This window comes from Oncorhynchus kisutch, linkage group LG6 (assembly GCF_002021735.2).
Source record: "Oncorhynchus kisutch isolate 150728-3 linkage group LG6, Okis_V2, whole genome shotgun sequence".
Taxonomy (NCBI): Eukaryota; Metazoa; Chordata; class Actinopteri; order Salmoniformes; family Salmonidae; genus Oncorhynchus; species Oncorhynchus kisutch.
The window spans coordinates 75,749,806-75,769,170 of NC_034179.2; the positions used below are offsets into that span (position 1 = coordinate 75,749,806).

A 19,365-nucleotide genomic window follows, 5' to 3' on the forward strand; every position below is an offset into this window, starting at 1 on the left:
TGGCCATCCGGGCAAATTTGAGGCTTTTTGAACCTGACAATGAGCCATCCACTTTCCAGGTTGGAAAGTGACAGTGAAGATGAGGCCTCAGTCTGTTCAAGAGGTGGACATTGAGGAGGTCTGGGAAGAAGACATGGAAGCCTGAGAGGAAGACAACCAAAGATTTAGTTTCTAGATTATAATTTTACAGATGAATGTTGAAAATGTTTTTGGGAGATGCAATGGATCATTGGGGATCATTCAATATTCCCTTTTGTTCAGTGAAAACATCCCATGTGAAGAGTCAATTCATTGAATTCAACTTCAATTTGTAACTAAAACATTTGTAATTCTATTGAAAGGATTTAATCATTTACAATTGTCTGCTAATGGTAAGGTTTATTTCTGTCTCCGTATTATATGGTAAATATATCCAATGCAAAAAAACACATGTCACGTCTTTGGCATCATTAGATTGAAGACTGTTATTTTATCAAATCAATTCTCTGTAATTAATAGTAGTGGGTAGTGGGTGTGGACTGAAGTGCGGTAAAGACAAAGTCACTACATAGTTGATAATTATATTAATTGAAATGCTAATCCTTTGCCCATGAACACACACTCATTTGGGAATAATTGCAATCAATATATATTTACTCTCAGTGTGTCGTTGTGATCTCTGTTGGAATCGTCTGTCCTTCTGTTAGGAAGTCTTTCGTGGATACCATCCAGAAATGTTCTTATAGATTAGATGTTTCGGCTGTTGCCAATGCTCCACGTGGTATGGTTAGAAATTCAACAACCATTACAACCTTAGCTTAAACTGAGTTTTTTTGTGGTCTCTACTCAAACCTTTGCCCCCTCAGCTGACTGAGGTAGGCATGGTCTGAAAAGGATTTCTTCAGGTGGGGGTTTTATTCGTAACAGTAGAAAAGGGCTGTCCCATGAGCCAGATCATGTGTGCTCATGGGGGCGGGCCAATGACTTAGTTAAACTTTTTAAAGGGAATACAATCCTCTCACATTAAGGGTTTAACATAGCATTCCATCATTTCACAAATGGTTTAATCTTTACTCATTCATTTTATACAATAATAACTCTGTTTATAATGTATAAACAGAGTTATGGTAATGTGGCTATATTGTCTTTCATGAGGTCACAAACATGAAACAAAACAGACCGGGTCGTAGCTGGCTTCTCCACCGACTTTTTACGCATTCTCCAAAACATGGATATTTTTTCTGTGATGTAGAAGAAATTCATTTGTTCTACTGTGAAACTCTCTCTATATACTGCATGGACAGGAGAGTCTCCTCCAGGAATTTACAACCTGAGATAACAGAATATGTATGTAGGAGAGCGAAAGAGAGGGATGCCACGATCTATACCCAGAAAGGGCCACGTCATGACACACGTTTAAATGGTATTAATATTCATTTATATATTCCCCAAAATGTGCAACCCTAGTGACAATGTTAGCCTATCACTTGTAAATGATCACTTGTGAAAATGTTTTAATAAGGTTTGTATCACAACTAAAGTGGCCAAATAACTTATTCAAATGAAGCACATTAATCTGCTTTAAAAGGGGTGTAGAGCCTAACTGGCATACATGAGCAGCGAGGGAGTTCGCATCCCCACAACTGGGGATGCAACAGCACAGGTAGCGTCATTCTCTGATATGAACAACTTTAAGGTCAAGTCAATAGTTGAGACTGAGCTGCTAACCAAAGCTCTGTAAATTGATTGAAATGAGCTATGTTTCCCTTGTGTTCTGGGGAACACTACAATCCTGGCAGAGTTTGAGTGAGGAGGAAGTGGCTCTTGACACATCCTATCTCTCTGTTGCAGGGCCAAACCCCTCCCTCAACACCTTGCTGCCTTCACCAGGTGCCTGGCCCTACAGTGCCTCAGACAACCCCCTTGGCAATGCACACAGCACAGGTAGTGACATTCTCTAATATATGAACAGCTTTAAGGTATAGTCTAATATTTGAGAGAATGAGCGGCTAACCAAAGCTCTGTAAATTGATGATATATTGAAATTAGCTGTTTCCTTTGTCATTTATTTTGGTCTGTTGAAAGTTGTGCTTGTTTCCTCAGCGAAGTACTCTGACTACAAACCCAGCTGGCCCCCAGAGCCCATTGGACACAATAAGCCGTGGAAGACCAGTCGCATCAGTTCCCAGCTGCCACGCCCCCCTCCTGGACTGACCAGTCAGAAACTGGCCTCGACATCCCTATGGGGCAGCGGAGCCCCGCGTTTGACCAGGGGCTGGGGAGAGGGCGGGGGCAGTCAAGATTCAAGATTTGGGACAGGTAATATATCTGGATCAACCCTGTAGTGATTTTAACTGTTTCCTGGCTAACTTGATACAAAACCATTTATAGCTGTTGGGTTTTCAGAACTCATTGTAGTAAGATATTTATTAGATACTGGCTTTACAACAGAAAAAGATTGAAAGACTACCCTTTGTTTCTGACTGCCCTCTTTCTCTCCTCCGTAGGCTCAGCGTGGAATGATGGTGTGGCCTCCAGAGGCAGCTGCTGGCTACTGCTCAGCAATCTCACCCCTCAGGTACAGATGGAGAGAATTGATAAAGATGTTAGCACTAGCACCTATGAGCAGGGAGGGAATGAGCAGAAGGATGGGGGGGGCTATAGATTATGTTGTGGGTGATTTGGAATTTTATGTTTTCTGACCCATCATCGAAGTGTAATTTATCACAGCTATTAAATAAAATGGCCATTGAGAGAGAGGTGGGTGTGAATTTCTAATTCATCAGCATTCTCCTTCAGTGTATCCTATATGCAAATGAGCCGGTGTCATGCGTGACCCAAGTGTAATTGGATTGTGAAGTTGGCTGATCCATTTAATCAATTAAGGATTGCATGAATGAAGTTGGCATGAAAGGGCTGCTAAGGGAAAAACAGAATGGGGAAATGTTTAATTCCACTGCCTACCCTTTTACAGTCTCACACTTCCCCACCACAGACACACTGGTATCCCACTACATTTTTTGTTCTTCTACAGATTGACGGTTCCACGCTACGGACTATCTGTATGCAGCACGGCCCCCTGCTGACCTTTCACCTCGGCCTGACCCAGGGCAGCGCCCTGATTCGTTACAGCACACGTCAGGAAGCAGCCAAGGCCCAGGGTGCACTGCACATGTACGCTACTACCCCTCTACATACTAACAAATGCTGTGCTGCTACCTAGTGTAATGCTAAATGCCTGTAATTAAATATTTACAAATTTGCCCTAATGTTAGCTCCATGCAGCATGTTTTTTTTTTTTTTTACCTTTAATGCTGAATTGGAGCCTGATGGCCATTCAGTTAGTACAATTTCTACTACTTCACCTGTTTTACTGAAGGACACTGACATATTTTGTTTTCTCCAGGTGTGTTCTGGGGAACACCACAATCCTGGCAGAGTTTGTGAGTGAGGAGGAAGTGGCTCGCTATTTTGCACATTCCCAGGTTGGAGGTGCGGAGGGGGCCAGCCCAGGGGCAGGGGCGGCCCAGGGCTCGTCAGGAACGCACACAGTGGTGTGCAACAGCGGAGGGGGCTCCCCGGGGAGTGAACGAGCAGCAATTGGGGCAGGAAACAATTTGGGTGGAAACAGCGGTGGAGGAGGGGTTCTGGGTAGTGTGGGGCCTTCCAGCTCCGGCTGGCAAAGTTTGGATGGTACGGGAAGCTCTCCAGAGGCCACCTCAGCCCAAGGTCCTGGGCTTGGTATTTTTGCTCAGTGGAGCGCCAACGGGGCTGGGAAGGGGGTAGGGGGTGGGGTGGGACGGGTAGAGGCAGGGAGGTCTGGGCTCTGGGGTGGTGTGACCCCAGGTTACTCCAGCAGCAGCTTGTGGGGTGCACCCCAAATGGAGGACAGGCAGCAAATGGGCAGCCCAGCTGCCCTGTTGCCTGGTGACCTGCTGGGAGGAGTGGCTGACTCCATCTGACACACCTTCACATAAGTATATATTTAGACACACGACATACACTGGGAAACACAAATACATATATAAAATTGACTAAATATAACCACGTAAACACACGCATACATATATAACTGACTAAATATAACCACGTAAACACACGCATACATATATAACTGACTAAATATAACCACATAAACACACACATACATATATAAATGACTAAATATATCCACGTAAACACACAAGCAGAAATGTGAGACATGCTTACACACATTCTCATGGCCAGACTTAAGCTATTCTATAAACAAATGCAGGGACTGTTAGACGTGTAAGGCCTTTTTCCACAGATGAAGATTTCAACTGCTAGACTTGAACCTGAAAAATTAGTCTGTCGGTCTGAGAGACTGGCTGGATTGCATTGTGCTTAGTAGGTGATTTGATGACAGACTTACATGGACATGCACACACCAAATACAAACTAGCCTTTGGACAGATGGGCACTGTAACAGCATTACTCGCATCATATAGGAAAACTATGTGATGCAGGACAACCTGCAGTTTCCATTCATGCCCCTTATGGAGACTGAATCAAAACATGTGCAAACACACCGCTCTGATTGATGACAACTATCTTATTGTGTATGTTAAGTTTCTGTTTTGTATGGTTGTTTTTATTTTGAACAGTGGAATACTGAAATGTAATTGTTCCTTTCAAATGCTGACCTCCTACTGTTGTTTTTCTCTCAATCACGTTTGTTACTATGATAATTGTTGAAACTCTGGCAGTATGAGGGAACATTGCATTTCTCAGAGAGTGGGATACTGTGTATGGAATACTCAGTGTGTGTGTATGAGTGTATGAGTGAGAAGGAGACCAAGTGATTAAACCCCTGTGTGTGAATGTGAGGATAATGTAGTGTGCATGTTACTGCCTGTCATGATTAGTGTGCGAGGCTGCTTACAGAAGGTCTAAAAATCTGTTTTGAGTGCATTCGGTATACTGCTGACTGTGTTCAAGAACATTGGCACTAATGCTTAGTTTTTTTTTCTCTCATTTTAAGATAATTTTTTTTGCAGACTGTCTTTTTTATTGTCCGAACTGCAATAATAAAAAATTTAATGATACAAAGAGCTGAAGGCATATGTATTGAGAAAAAGGACATGCCAAATCTTATCAAACTGTGGAGTGGTGGGGGGTTGTTTACAAGACACAGAAAAGAGTTACCGTGTGTTTATATGTTTTGTTGTGTATCGTTTTAAATTAAGACAGGCTTTAACACTCCTGTTCAGTGTTTCGTTTTGAGATTTTACAAATAAATTTATTTAAACAGAGAACAAGATTACTAATAAAGATGAAAGTATTGGCTTCTACTTGTCTTGTGGTCATTGAGAATTGTCCGTCTATACAGAATGGCCTCTTATCCTCAGATGTCCCAACACTGTTCACACACGGGTTCCTGTGTCCACTCCACGTCGCACACACTCAAATAAGCCGGTGTCCATCTGCTATGCCATCTTAACCAATCCTATTTACTGTACAAGCCACACAGCCCGTAAGAAGCATGCACTTCTCTACTGGGCTATCATTTGCGGTGCAATTAGTGTGACAGTATGGAGTATTTAAATCCTGTATGTGAAAAACCAGAGATGGGCAACTTTGATGGGGGTGGGGGCCACAAAAAAATCTGAACTCGTGGCTTGCGGGTCCACACGTGCAGTCAGAGACAGCCCTAATCAATTGGGGAATTTTGTTGGGCACCCCACCTTACGAACAAAACATATTGCTATGGGGCGGGGAGTAGATGTAACAATTTTATAACACAGTTCCTGCAATTTTGCCATAGGTTGGAGAGAATTTTTTTTTTTTTGAATATGAGAGTGATTAACAAAATCAATGGGGAACCCCCTGTCGGTAATTTGACCATGATTACTACAAGTTTAGATAGCTGGCTAGACTAATTTACCAATCTAAAAAATGTTAGCTGATTAATTGGGCTAATTGAGTGACTGACGTAACAAGAAAAAAAACTTGCACTACCAAATTTGGAAATTGCACTGTGTGTGTTCTACTATTCTGACTTTCAACATCAAGTTTAGACCCCAACTGAGTTCCACAAAAGGGGGGGCTGCCAGTTGCCCATCACTGTGCAAAACCATCAGGATCTAGAGGTACCTTATGGTGACCTCTGCTGTTCTTTCACTTCTGCTGCTTGTGTCTAAACTCCAGGGTGCAGGACTATGGAGATTTGATTTTGATTTGATTTGGATCTCTTTTAGTCCCCATTTGGACTAATCTTCCAAGAGTCCTTAAAACATTAAAATACAATTTAAAATATGAACACATTTCCACATATAATACACTATTACAAACATACATAATATACTAACATAATGACCCAATAAATACTCAATCTAAAAAAATATTGATTCTTCATCTACTATAGTCCCACAACATTTCTATGTATTATATTTAAATCGTTTTAAAATGTTAAAATTTATACATTGAAAGGTTTCTGGTTTGCTCAGTTAATTTATTCAATTTCTTTATTGCTCTAAATCAAAATGTTATATGTCTATGTCTATTCCTTGTATTTACGGAATGTCTGTCTCTTACCAACTTAATACCGTTGTGAATAGAACTTGGCCGTTTTAAATTATGTATATTATTAAATAAAATATGCATGTTCCTTTCAATTATCTTATCGATTGATGACCAACCAAGAACATTGTGCATGACTGCAACAGAATAACCATATCGCCATCTTAAAACAATCCTTGCTGCTTTGTTCTGTGCATTCTGCAGTCTCCTAACTTCACTTGATGATGCCTTTCCCCAGACCACCGAACAGTAGTTCACCTGACTCTCAATGAATGCTTGTGTTATTTGCTGAATAATTTTTCCTGGTAAATATTTAGCTATCCTTCTGATTATGCATGCTGTTTTAATATATATATATTTTTACATAGATTAGTTATTTGAGACGACCATGATAAGCAGTTGTCTAGCTGCACTCCCAATAGTTTGGTTTCTGCCACTTCTTCAATTTGTACTCCTCCCATACTTAATTGTATCCCATGATGTTTTGGCCTTTTCCTAGTGGAACAGACCAACATAACTTTGGTTTTCTTGGTGTTTAAAACAAGTTTGTTTTGGCAAACCCACTCCCTAATATTCTCCAAATCTCCTTGTAAAGCTTGCTGTACCTGTTGAACCGATTGTCTTGCTGCATAAATTGTAGTATCATCTGCAAATATAGTAGCTTGAGTTTCAGCTAAGGCATAGGGAAGGTCATTGGTATATATTAAATAGAGAAGTGGCCCGAGGCAGCTGCCCTGTGGTATTCCACTGTTTTAATATATTTTTTTTTACATAGATTAATTATTTGAGACGACCATGATAAGCAGTTGTCTAGCTGCACTCGCAATAGTTTGGTTTCTGCCACTTCTTCAATTTGTACTCCTCCCATACTTAATTGTATCCCATGCTGTTTTGGCCTTTTCCTAGTGGAACAGACCAACATAACTTTGGCTTTCTTGGTGTTTAAAACAAGTTTGTTTTGGCAAACCCACTCCCTAATATTGTTCAAATCTCCTTGTAAAGCTTGCTGTACCTGTTGAACTGATTGTCTTGCTGCATAAATTGTAGTATCATCTGCAAATATAGTAGCTTGAGTTTCAGCTAAGGCATAGGGAAGGTCTTTGGTATATATTAAATAGAGAAGTGGCCCAAGGCAGCTGCCCTGCGGTATTCCACAGTTTAACACATGAGGGGAAGAAAATGAACCATTGATATAGGTGGACTGTTTCCTGTCAGTTAGATATGACTGTACCCAATTCAATGCTACCTCCTTAAAACCATAATGCGTTAATTTTGTCAAAATTATTTCATGATCAGCTAAATCAAATGCTGCACTGAAATCTAAAAATAGTACACCCACAAACTTGCCATTATCCATAGCATTGAGCCACTGGTCAGTCATGTCAACCAATGCAGTGGTAGTGGAATGTTTTTTGCGATAAGCATGCTGATTGGCTGTAATCTGATCAATTCCTTTCCATGTACTCCCATATTTGTCTACTCACAATACCCTCCAATATCTTACTGAGTGTAGGGAGTAGACTAATTGGTTGACTATTGGCAGGAGTAATGGGTTCTTTGCAGTCTTTCGGGAATAGGACACAGTTTCGCATGCTTCCATACATTTGCAAACATCCCCTTTTCCAGTGACCAATTAAATATGTATCTCAGTGGAACTGCAATCTGGGGAGCAGCACAGCGAAGCAAAAAAATTGTCCATAAGACCATAACCTGTAGATTTACCATCACGTAATGACTTCAATAGGTTTAACACCTCCTCCACTGACACCGTTTGCAGACTAAAAGAGCAGATCTTGCTGCTCATAATATGATCATCAATCCATTGGACAATAGCTTGTTTGGAAGAATGCATGTTTACCTTGTTGCTCAGTAAATGAATTTTCTTTGTAAAAAAAATCTGCAAAATGATTGGCAATATCAACTGGTTTTGTTATTATTCTCTCGTCAACCTCCACACTAGATGGGCATGATGAGATAGATGTACCAAGTAAGCCCTTAACTGTGTTCCATAACTTTTTTGAATCGTTTTTACAATCAATAAAAGCATTGTTGTAAAACTGTTTTTTCTTTCGATTCAATTTAACTGCATAATTACGTAATGTTCTATAATTCTGTTCATCAATTTCAAATTTTGACTTGGCTGCTAAGACTTTTGCCATATTTCTTTGAGCAAAAGCCTCACCCAGTTCATCATCAAGCCATGGAGATGGACGAGCACCAACTGTACTCTTTCTTATAGAGAACCCTTTGGTAATGTGGATGAGGACTAATGTCTGGATGGAATCTTCACTATCTCTAAACCAGAACCACTGCTATTTGTTATGATGGCTCTTGTCTTCACTCTATTATCCTTCATAACAATGTTCATAAGAATCTAATCATCATGCAAAGGCCTATTCTCTTTATAACTGAACAAAAGCCAACTCTCTATGGTTGCGTTTACACAAGCAGCCCAATTCTGATCTTCTTTACACTAATCTTTTCATATCAGCACTTTTTCAGCACTGATCTGATTGGTCAAAAGACCAATTAGTGAGAGAAATATCAGAATTGGGCTGCCTGTGTAAATGCATATTATTTTCACTTAATTCAGTTGCATCTATTTTCTGAGGCTGCCTATTCCTCAAATGTGTAACATTTAAGAATGTCTACAGTTGTAGCTGTTCTATTTCTTTAAGGCAATCCGGGTGCTTCTGACATCATCGATGTTGGTCAATGGTGCGTTGCGAGTAACGAGAGGGGGAGACAGAACTCTGATAGAGACGGCCATTCGTATTGAAGCTTCACAGGGACTATCAACAGGGAGTATAGCCGATGCTAAAGGAAAATTGGGGTATGAGAGCCACCAGAATCCGTTCCCATCCTTCGCTGCCCGGGGCCCAGTCTGACTGACATCCTTCGGATCAGCACCGCCACTGAACCACCTCTCGAATAAAGCTAATATCGTGTGAGTAGTGTACGGGGGAACCGACGAAACCAGGGGGGAAAGAGAACTTGATTCGACCGAACCGGAGTCTTGTATTCAGGAGCGTCGCAGAGGGGGAGGGGGCGAATAGAGATGGCTATCACTGGAGAACATAGGGTAGGTAAGGGTGCGGCTAGAATAAAGTCAAAATGATACATGATCGTATACACTGTCAACTATTTGTGAAGCTTGAAGGTATTTCAAATGGTGTGAATGACTGGTACATGGTTGAAGCGGCAAGCGTATTCTCGGGCTACTTGCTAGCTAGGCACAACCACTGCTGAATACGGACAGTTGGTATTGTCACAGTAGCAACCTTTTGTTTGAAGTGTACGGTAGATGTTATTATTATTGTAACCAGTTCGACTTTTGAGTGATCGTAAATGTCACATAACTATTCACCCTAGTTGAGATGCTTCCCTTTTGATTGTTACCAACGCAGCGACAGCTTTCTAAAAGGTTACGTAAGAAGATGTTTAGTTGGGTTGATGATACTCAAATCCGTAAAAGGATTTTGTCAATGCAAATGTTAAATTTAACGTTGCCGTACCTAGTTAATACATTAACACTAGGTGAAATAGACTGGCATTATGTAGGCCTAGTTGTATTGTTTCTGAAAAAATGGTCTCTTTTCATGTGGTTGTGAAATCCTCCTAGCTTTTTGTTAAGACAGAATTCCTCTTAAAGAGAACGCATTGTAATTCTATGTAGGTTACAGGCCCACACTGATGAAATGATTCAAGTCAGTAAATACTCTACACTGTTCATGGGAATAGTGGTAATGGTTGAATATTGCAATACATGGTGCCGGAGTGTATGGTTTACACTGTAGTTACCAGGTCCTGATCGTTTCCTACCAAAATATAAAGCCTGGCTCTGAACTGTGATCTATTGATAAAACCTCTCACATGACCCAGTAGGATGAATCAACTGCTAAATAATTATCATAAGTCCCTTGTTACAAACTGAATATCCAGCGGTAGACCATTGTGATTTTCTGGCAGTGTTCCATAGCTGAATGTCATGCACGGAGCAATGTGTGATATAAAGCAATGTCATTATTCCTGACAAAGCAATTCATCTATGGTGTTTCACATAGGCCCTGGTTAATGTTAGGCCTGAGCTGGGTCTCTACAGTTAAAACCCTCATGTTGTAATGAAACCTAACCCTTTATTAACCCTAATCCATCTACTACCATCACATCTGTATTTCTGTCTGTCACCTGATGCCTCTTCTGACAACACTACAAGCAATGGGAAGAACCTCATGCCAATTTTTTTTGAATAATTTCCGGAAAGATATTTGGTCCCCCTTGGTAGTTTTAAATATGCACAACTAGTCCTGCACAATTGATTACTTTTTCCATTCCCGAATTGGTATGCCCATTGCCACACAACTGAGTTTGACCGAAAATGCTTCTTCTCGTTCTTCCTCATTCTGCTCTGTCATGAGCTACTTGCATTTCCAAAGTATTATGTTGAGAGGAAGTAGACCTGTAATCGTGGTGAGGTATAATGTGGTCAGTGCTGTAGGAAGGCTTAGGCCTAATCATAGGAAAAACATGACACGGTCATACACACAATGAAAAGCTCTATAGTAGTTTAGTAATGAGAACTGACAGAATAATGCTTCCCATATGTATGTACTACATTGTGAACTGAGAGATAGAAGAAGCTTTTCTTAGGCCACCTATATTGGTGTGGCGCTCTATAAATTATGCCTCATATCTTTCTCCAGGTCTTGCTCTAAAGTTCATTGCACAGATTCCTTTCTGGGCTTTGACACACATACAGTCCACGCAGCAGCGCCTTTGCAGTGGCTGCAGAATATGGCGTGGTTGAGGGTGCTAAATTAATGATGATCCTGCTCCAGTGTCACGTGCAGTTTGGCTCAGAAGACTCGCTTCCTTCCCTCCCTCGTGTCTGACAATGTCTACTATCCAGGCCCCAGCTGACTCTGGGGAGCTCTCCCGGGCCCTTCCAGGGAGAGATGTTGTTGCTCTTTCTCTTGTCTGTCTTTCAGGCCTCATCTTCCATATTTCCCTCTGTATTTCCCACTTTCTCTGAACCACCTCAGCAGCCTTACAAATGTAATCATGTAGCCCATCGCTGGAATCCAGACAGCTGTCTGCTAATCAACCCGCTCAAGCGACACACTCACTCAATTCATTTAGTTGTTTGCAGTTAATGGTCGTCCTGTTTGGAATGTGTAAAGTGACCATTGTAAGACGGCCTACCGCTGGTTCAGGAAGAAATGTTCCATTAGTCAAAGTTTGCCTTCGATTTGAGATCTAGTGAATTAAGTTGGATTTGTATCGTTTCTTTTCATTTGCAAATTAGCCTATGCCAAGTGTAAAATATAAGACTGTACGGTCATGGTTGCCTCGTAACATTGTGGCCTCGTCTGTTCTGTGTCCATAGTGAACATTCAACACCATGGATCTGAGAGTGGGGAACAAGTACCGACTGGGACGGAAAATAGGGAGTGGGTCCTTTGGAGACATTTACCTTGGTAAGTGGAAGTGCTCCATCTTTTCTCTTCTTCCTTGTCCTTTTCTCCATTTGCCTCTGTCTACTGGCCTAGTCCCCATATTGGCTTTTTTCCTCCTCTTAGCCATAGACTTTCTTTCCATTCTCTGGGTGTTCAACCGGAGTTTCTTTCCATGTTCATGGTTCACAAGTTGCTCCTGAGCCGAGCCCTGGTGTGTGTGTGCTTCCTCAGGTGCCAATATTGCCACGGGCGAGGAGGTGGCCATTAAGTTGGAATGTGTGAAGACCAAACACCCACAGCTGCACATCGAGAGCAAGTTCTACAAGATGATGCAGGGAGGAGGTGAGGAGAATGGGGGGGGGGTGTAACTGAGAAGGAACATTAGTAAATGCCATATGGACACGTCTGAGTGTATTGGGATCAGTAAGTAGTGACTATCATAAATGGTCAAATGTACCCAGTTTTTGCATTTATTTCATTTCAGAAGTATCATGTTCACCAAAATAATGTGTTGAGCACTGAAACTCTTTTGCTGAAGTTGTTGTTGTATGACATTAGTCATAAAGGATGTATGTGCATGTAACTATGGTTAGATGTACACTAAAAGCTACTTCTTTGTGCCTGCCTGACAGTGGGGATTCCCTCGATAAAGTGGTGCGGGGCAGAGGGAGACTACAACGTCATGGTGATGGAGCTCCTGGGCCCCAGTCTGGAAGACCTCTTCAACTTCTGTTCCCGCAAGTTCAGCCTCAAAACGGTGCTACTGCTGGCAGACCAAATGGTACAGAACTCTTATGGTGTCATCTTTTCCCCTCAACGTTCATTGTGCTGTTTGTCCTCTATACCCTTTACCAGTAACTCTGCTGTCTGCTGTCCTAACTTTGCTTGTGCTGCTGTGTCACCCTTTTCTCTTAACTTTGCTGTGTAGTCGTATTACTCTTCTATACTATTTGGCTGTCCTTTCTCTACTTCCTGTCCTCATTGTTCTTCCTTATGCTCAGATTTGTTCTGTTACTTATTGTTTCGGTTTTTACCGGTGTTGTGCCCCCGAAAGGCATTGGCTGTTGGAGGGTTTAAATTACTGTAAGCTTACAGTAATGTTTCAAGGCTTTTACAGACCATGTCAGCAGAGCTTTCTGTTGTCTCGCTTCTCATTTTCTTCTGAATCCCCCTCTGTCCTCTCCAGATCAGTCGCATCGAGTACATCCACTCCAAGAACTTCATCCATCGCGACGTCAAGCCCGACAACTTCCTCATGGGGCTTGGGAAGAAGGGCAACCTAGTGTACATCATCGACTTTGGCCTGGCCAAGAAGTACAGAGACGCCCGCACACACCAGCACATCCCCTACAGGGAGAACAAGAACCTGACGGGCACTGCACGCTACGCATCCATCAACACCCACCTGGGCATCGGTAAGGGACTTAAAAAAAAAATCACCTCCTGTTTGGCTGAAGTATCTAAATGTCTTTATGAATGTGATTTTCATTTTACCCTCCAATGCTCAGGCCTAATGTTAAGATGTAGTGACTATTGTCCCCTTGTCCTTAGCTTACATATTTTGATACCACTTGATCCTGTCTGTCCTAAATGGCAAATCATTCAAACCTGTCTCCTGTTCTTCAGAGCAGTCTCGGCGTGATGACCTGGAGTCTCTGGGATATGTCCTCATGTACTTCAACCTGGGCTCTCTGCCCTGGCAAGGCCTCAAAGCCGCCACAAAGAGGCAGAAGTACGAACGCATCAGCGAGAAAAAAATGTCCACCCCCATCGAAGTGCTCTGCAAAGGATACCCCTGTAAGTGACTGCTAGTATCTGTCTGGGCTGTGACATTTGTATCAATGTGCGTGGACAACTATTTTCCTTCTCTATTGTGTTGTAACAAACATTTGCATATACCACAGTCTCTCAATCCTGGGTTTTTGCTCACCCTTCCCTTTTATTGGCATTGCTTGTCTGCAGCCGAGTTCTCCACCTACCTGAATTTCTGCCGCTCGTTGCGCTTTGATGACAAGCCAGACTACTCATACCTTCGTCAGCTCTTCAGGAATCTGTTCCACAGACAAGGCTTCTCCTATGACTACGTATTCGACTGGAACATGCTCAAATTTGTGAGTTTGCCACACCAAAGCTCTTATTCTTTACAAGGAACTAAGTGCTACATTCTGTCTGTCTACACCAGGGCACTCCAACCCTGTTCCTGGAGAGCTACTGTCCTGTAGGTTTTCACTCCAACCCTAATCTTGCACACCTGATTCTAATAATTAGCTGGTTGATAAGATGAATCAGGTTACAACGGGTTGGAGCGAAAACCTACAGGAGGATAGCTCTCCAAAAACAGGGTTGTAAAGCAGTGGAATACACTATCCATAGTGTCCACATAATCAGAATGATTTTGAAAGATTTGGATGAAGTGTTCTATGTAGAGTTATGGGTTTGCTGTAACCTGTGTGGTCTCCTCTCAGGGTGCCAGTAGGACAGCAGAAGACGGTGAGAGGAGGGGAGCTGACGAAAGAGACGAGCGTATCGTAGGAGGCCCTCGGGGATCCGCTGCACGGGGTCTCCCGCCAGGGCCAAACCCACCAGCCGTCAACAGAGTTAGGAATGGACCAGAGCAGGCCATCTCTAACCCCGCCTCACGGGTGCAGCAGTCTGGTGAGCACACACCTGTGCTCTTTTTAACTAGAGCTATAGTTGAATGGAATAGGAACATTTAGGAAATTATCCAAAAAGGGCCAATAGAGTGAGTGTGTGTGTGTGTTTGTGTGTGTGACTAACACACTTCAGTTAATTACTGTAGCTCCCTTCTGCCAATCAGTGTAATTTTGTAAATGCCGTATCTCTATGGCAAGACACATCATTCATCCAAGTTTCGTCAAAATCGTCCCAGTGCTGTCAGATTGCATGTGACTAATTTACGAACGAACGGAGACCGAGCAGCAGAACACTAGCCGATTTCATTGTGGGGGACAATGAAATAGCTTTTGATATAGATAAATCATTTTGTTTAAACGCATTGACAGAAATAACTGTTTGCAGTCAACAGTTCTATTTCTAAATGGCTTTCTCCCTTGTATTCTTCCTCTTTCAGGGAACACGTCGCCGCGGGCTATCTCTCGCGCTGAGCGTGAGCGGAAGGTGAGCATGCGGCTCCACCGAGGAGCCCCCGCAAATGTGTCATCCTCTGACCTTACAGCCCGTCTTGACCAATCCCGAATTTCCACATCGCAGGTACGCTAACGCTACCCCATCATGCATCATCACAAACCCTAAAACCCAGGTGCCATGCACCTGAGCCCAACTCCTACGACCAACTTTTTGAGGGGGAATATCAACTGGAAAAATGTCCACCCTTCCAGAACAAGATTACATTTCTTGTCAAAGAGTCAGAGGACTTCCTATTAGTGTTTAGCTTCTATATTATGTAGCATGCAGTGGGTTGATTATTATTTTTATATTGCGGCACTCACTTGATCACCCTCTTATTTGCACTCCAATTTTCGGAGTCCTTTGTTCTCTCAAATCAAATGTATTTATATAGCCCTTCTTACATCAGCTGATATATCAAAGTGCTGTACAGAAACCCAGCCTAAAACCCCAAACGGCAAGCAATGCAGGTGTAGAAGCACGGTGGCTAAGAAAAACTCCCTAGGAAGAAACCTAAAGAGGAACCAGGCTATGAGGGGTGGCCAGTCCTCTTCTGGCTGTGCCGGGTGGAGATTATTACAGAACATGGCCAAGATGTTCATAAATGACCAGCATGGTCAAATAATAATAATCACAGTGGTTGTCGAGGGTGCAACAAATCAGCAGCTCAGGAGTAAATGCCAGTTGGCTTTTCATAGCCGATCATTCAGAGTATCTCTACTGCTCCTGCTGTCTCTAGAGAGTTGAAAACAGCAGGTCTGGGACAGGTAGCACGTCCAGTGAACAGGTCAGGGTTCCATAGCCGCAGGCAGAACAGTTGAAATTGGAGCAGCAGCACGGCCAGGTGGACTGGGGACAGTAAGGAGTCATCGGGCCAGGTAGTCCTGAGGCATGGTCCTAGGGCTCAGGTCCTCCGAGAGAGAGAAAGAAAGAGCATACTTAAATTCACACTGGTTAAGACAGGAGAAATACTCCAGATATAACAGACTGACCCTAGCCCCTGACACACAAATTACTGCAGCATACATACTGGAGGCTGAGACCGGAGGGGTCAGGAGACACTTGCCCCATCCGATGATACCCCAAAGTCACCAAAAAGTAGAATATTATCTGCTATGACTACACGGTCCGATAGGAATTCAGGGAACTCAGTCAGGAACGCTGTATATGGCCCAGGAGGCCTGTAAACAGTATCTATAAAAAGTGATTGGGTAGGCTGCATAGATTTCATGACTAGAAGCTCAAAAGACAAACATATTTTTTTCTTTCTTTTTTTGTAAATTGAAATTTTCTATCTTAAATGTTAGCAACACCTCCGCCTTTGCGGGATGCACGGGGGATATGGTGACTAGTGTAACCAGGAGGTGAGGCCTCATTTGACACAGTAAATTGATTAGGCTTAAGCCATGTTTGTCAGGCCAATCACATCAAGATTATGATCAGTGGTTAGTTCATTGACTATAACGGTCTTTGAAGTGAGAGATCTAACATTAAGTAGCCCTATTTTGAGATGTGAGGTATCACAATCTCTTTCATCGTGATACGTCTCCCCTCCCTTTTCTCTCTCTGCAGGTCAGCATGCCATTTGAGCACCTGGGGAAGTGAAACATTCAGTTCCACATGCACTGGATACTGACAGGTGAGGATGTCTCTTTCCCTAACACACGCAGGACTTAAGTAAATGTACCTAGTTTGTCAGACAGGTGATAAATAACAAGAAAACACTATCTATACATCTGACAAAATACGCAATCTTCCCTTGCAGGGCATCAAGAGATCCTTTGTCCCAGTTTTGTTTCTGTTGTGTATTTTTGCTAATTGGACAAATAAGTGGATCTTGGAGGAAAGGACGGAGAATCATAAACTGATGAAAGGATGGCAGTTGGTCAAGGACTGCAGGAATTTCTCCCCTCCACCCTAACTTTGATGGGATGAACCTGGCCTGTAATAGTATGAGGATAAGATAGTGAATAACACCCTCCTCTCCACTGACCCATTTACCCCATGGTAGCTTGGATCATGCACCCCCTGCCACACACCTTTGTCCCTCCCCCATTCTCTGGGTGGCTGGCAGGTAGAAGACTGATTTGGGGGTTGAAAAAGACAAGCTGGTGCTCCTTTGCCAAATATAGTTGCGGGCACAAACGCGTTCCAAACCAAGAAAGGGTCAACTCGAAATTTGGGCTTGTGTGGATTTAGCCATTTCTGTTTACACCGCAAAGACCACACACACAAATGTACCCATGTATGTTTTAACCAGTTAATTTATAGAATAGTAAGGGGCTGTACTGATTGGTATGATATACTGTGCATATTTTGTGAATAGATCATATTCATTTGGTGGGGGTCCTATTGAGGCTTGGGCAATTTTACTTTCTTATTTGATGTTTTAACTCAGAAAGGAAAGGAACAGCTGAAGAGAAGGAATGGTGAGAAGGATGGAGAGATGGGTGGGTGGTAGATGAAGCCATGAGAAGAAAGGAAGAGCAAGTGAATATTAGCTGAAATGATGTTGGGTTCTTTTCCCCTACTTTACCTCTTACTGAATTGCTAATTCTCCACTTTAGCCTAGCATTTAGGCTACTTCAACCCACTTTGGAACTGATGTTGTCCAAAAGCCATGGTGGACATGTTTTCTACCCTTCTCCTGCTTTTATTTATTCACCACCTCATCCACACTTGTTTTTTTCATCCTCCTTTTTGCCCACTTTGGTCTCCTTTTGATTTGTGTTCTTTGGTCGTAATATTTGGTAGGTTGATAAGGTCAAAGCAACCATGCTTATTTTAAGACTGTGCAACATTCTTAAGACATGGAAGAATCACAAGCTTTCTTAATGTATCTGACCAGAGACTGCGATGAACAAGTTGGCAAATGATGGTGGCTATGATTTTCATGATTTTTCTTAATGCCAACTTTTACATTTTATTTTAATGTTTTTCTTTTTGTAGGTCTGATGGGAATGGATGAGCTCTGTACTTGATTGCATCAGGTGCAATGGCTTTTTTTTGTTGCTTTTTTTTACTTCACTGTAAATATTTTTTATTTCTGTGTAAGCCAAAATTTGGTTGGTTGTTTTTAAGGTGTAATGTAGAAAAATAAATGCATAAATTGCAGCTGGGTATCAGTATTTCTTTAAAAATATATTAAGTACTAAATTGGGAGGAATTTTAGAAACTTTTACATCGCCAACTGGGTTGTGTGTGTGTGTGTGTGTGTGTGTGTGTGTGTGTGTGTGTGTCGTCAGAAGTGTAGGTCTGGTGCATGGACTCTCAGAATTCCATAGGTCCCCTGTTAAGATCACAGGGCTGCTGGGGACAAACTGCAGGCTATACATTTCTCATGCCTCATTATTTGAGATTGTCCGTCTCACTGTTCTTTTTCCGATACTCCATTTTGTTTCTCTTGTGTACGAGGAAGCTCTTGGAAGTATTGCACTTTGTTTTTCCTATTTTATTCCCAGCAGTTTGTTCATAGTCTGAGAATTTGTCACTACTCTCCCCATCACTCCACTCAAAGCCTTTCCTGGAGGACCTGATATAGGGCTGTCTACTTTTTTTTTTTTAACAAGGAGATCTATTCTATCCTTCTATTGCAAAATAAGAGGTCCCTGGATGTCATTTACCAGCACCCTTGATGTCATTGATAACTGGGACTCGGATGCAATCACAGTGATGTCACAGTTTCTGGTAATGACCTGTGTTTGCGACGTGTCCCTTTGGCAAGCCAGTGTGACCCAGTGGCAATGTAACTACGGGGAGGGATAGCGCTGGTCAGGCTATGGGGAGTATACACCTTATGTATTGTGTACTGATATCTTGTACAGTTCTTTAACACACTTTAACTTTATTTACAACAGTATTTGTGTATATTTTATGACGTAATAAAAAAATCTAATTTCCTCACTAGTAATTTGTTGAAATGGCTCTATTCTACTTCAGTTCTATGCACTTGTGTTGTGTACTGTTTATTTTTGTAGCTGTACAGTTGTGGCCAGAAGTTGAGAAAGACACAAATATAAATTTTCACAATTCTCCTGACTCAGTTTGTATGATGGCAATTTGCATATACTCCAGAATGTTATGAAGAGTGATCGGAGGAATTGCAAAGTCCCTCTTTGCCATGAAATTAACTGAATCCCCCCAAAAAATTCCGCTGCATTTCAGCCCTGCCACAAAAGGACCAGCTGACATGTCAGTGATTCTCTCATTAACACAGGTGTGATTCAGCTGTGGGATCGGGGCA

The 19,365-nt window shown here is 42.2% G+C and overlaps 2 protein-coding genes across 7 annotated transcripts in view; both read left to right on the top strand.

The window, feature by feature from the left end:
• Positions 1–5,291, top strand: part of LOC109884379 (trinucleotide repeat-containing gene 6B protein) — a 29,385-nt gene extending 24,094 nt beyond the window's left edge. For all 3 annotated transcript variants that reach the window (XM_031827576.1, XM_020476350.2, XM_031827577.1), the window contains exons 17-21: positions 1,831–1,923; positions 2,083–2,298; positions 2,487–2,557; positions 3,014–3,153; positions 3,386–5,291. In XM_031827576.1, coding sequence (XP_031683436.1) covers positions 1,831–1,923; positions 2,083–2,298; positions 2,487–2,557; positions 3,014–3,153; positions 3,386–3,941 — 1,076 coding nt within the window. In that variant the 3' untranslated portion in view covers positions 3,942–5,291. The remainder of the gene's footprint in view (positions 1–1,830; positions 1,924–2,082; positions 2,299–2,486; positions 2,558–3,013; positions 3,154–3,385) is intronic.
• Positions 5,292–9,185: 3,894 nt separating this feature from the next.
• LOC109884375 (casein kinase I) lies at positions 9,186–19,028 on the top strand. Of its 4 annotated transcripts, none has more exons than XM_020476342.2 (11): positions 9,187–9,466; positions 11,906–11,996; positions 12,207–12,317; positions 12,608–12,756; positions 13,162–13,390; positions 13,602–13,772; positions 13,938–14,086; positions 14,441–14,630; positions 15,067–15,113; positions 16,695–16,761; positions 16,888–19,028. In XM_020476342.2, the coding sequence occupies exons 2-10, from the start codon at positions 11,921–11,923 to the stop codon at positions 16,725–16,727; spliced, it is 1,155 nt and encodes a 384-aa protein (XP_020331931.2). In that variant the 5' UTR covers positions 9,187–9,466; positions 11,906–11,920; the 3' UTR covers positions 16,728–16,761; positions 16,888–19,028. The 4 variants fall into 4 exon arrangements, 3 of the variants coding, with proteins under 3 accessions (XP_020331931.2, XP_031683442.1, XP_031683441.1); XM_031827582.1 differs by having other exon boundaries at positions 9,187–9,464; positions 15,067–15,206; XM_031827581.1 differs by having other exon boundaries at positions 9,188–9,601; positions 15,067–15,206.
• Positions 19,029–19,365: the final 337 nt, after the last annotated feature.

Bases quoted from the DNA above. Each gene is read 5' to 3' on its own strand.
- LOC109884375 (XM_031827582.1), top strand. From the start codon at position 11,921: ATGGATCTGAGAGTGGGGAACAAGTACCGACTGGGACGGAAAATAGGG. The intron at 13,773-13,937 runs GTAAGTGACTGC...GCTTGTCTGCAG, and splicing joins GCTCTGCAAAGGATACCCCT to CCGAGTTCTCCACCTACCTG. The intron at 15,207-16,694 runs GTACGCTAACGC...CTCTCTCTGCAG, and splicing joins CCCGAATTTCCACATCGCAG to GTCAGCATGCCATTTGAGCA.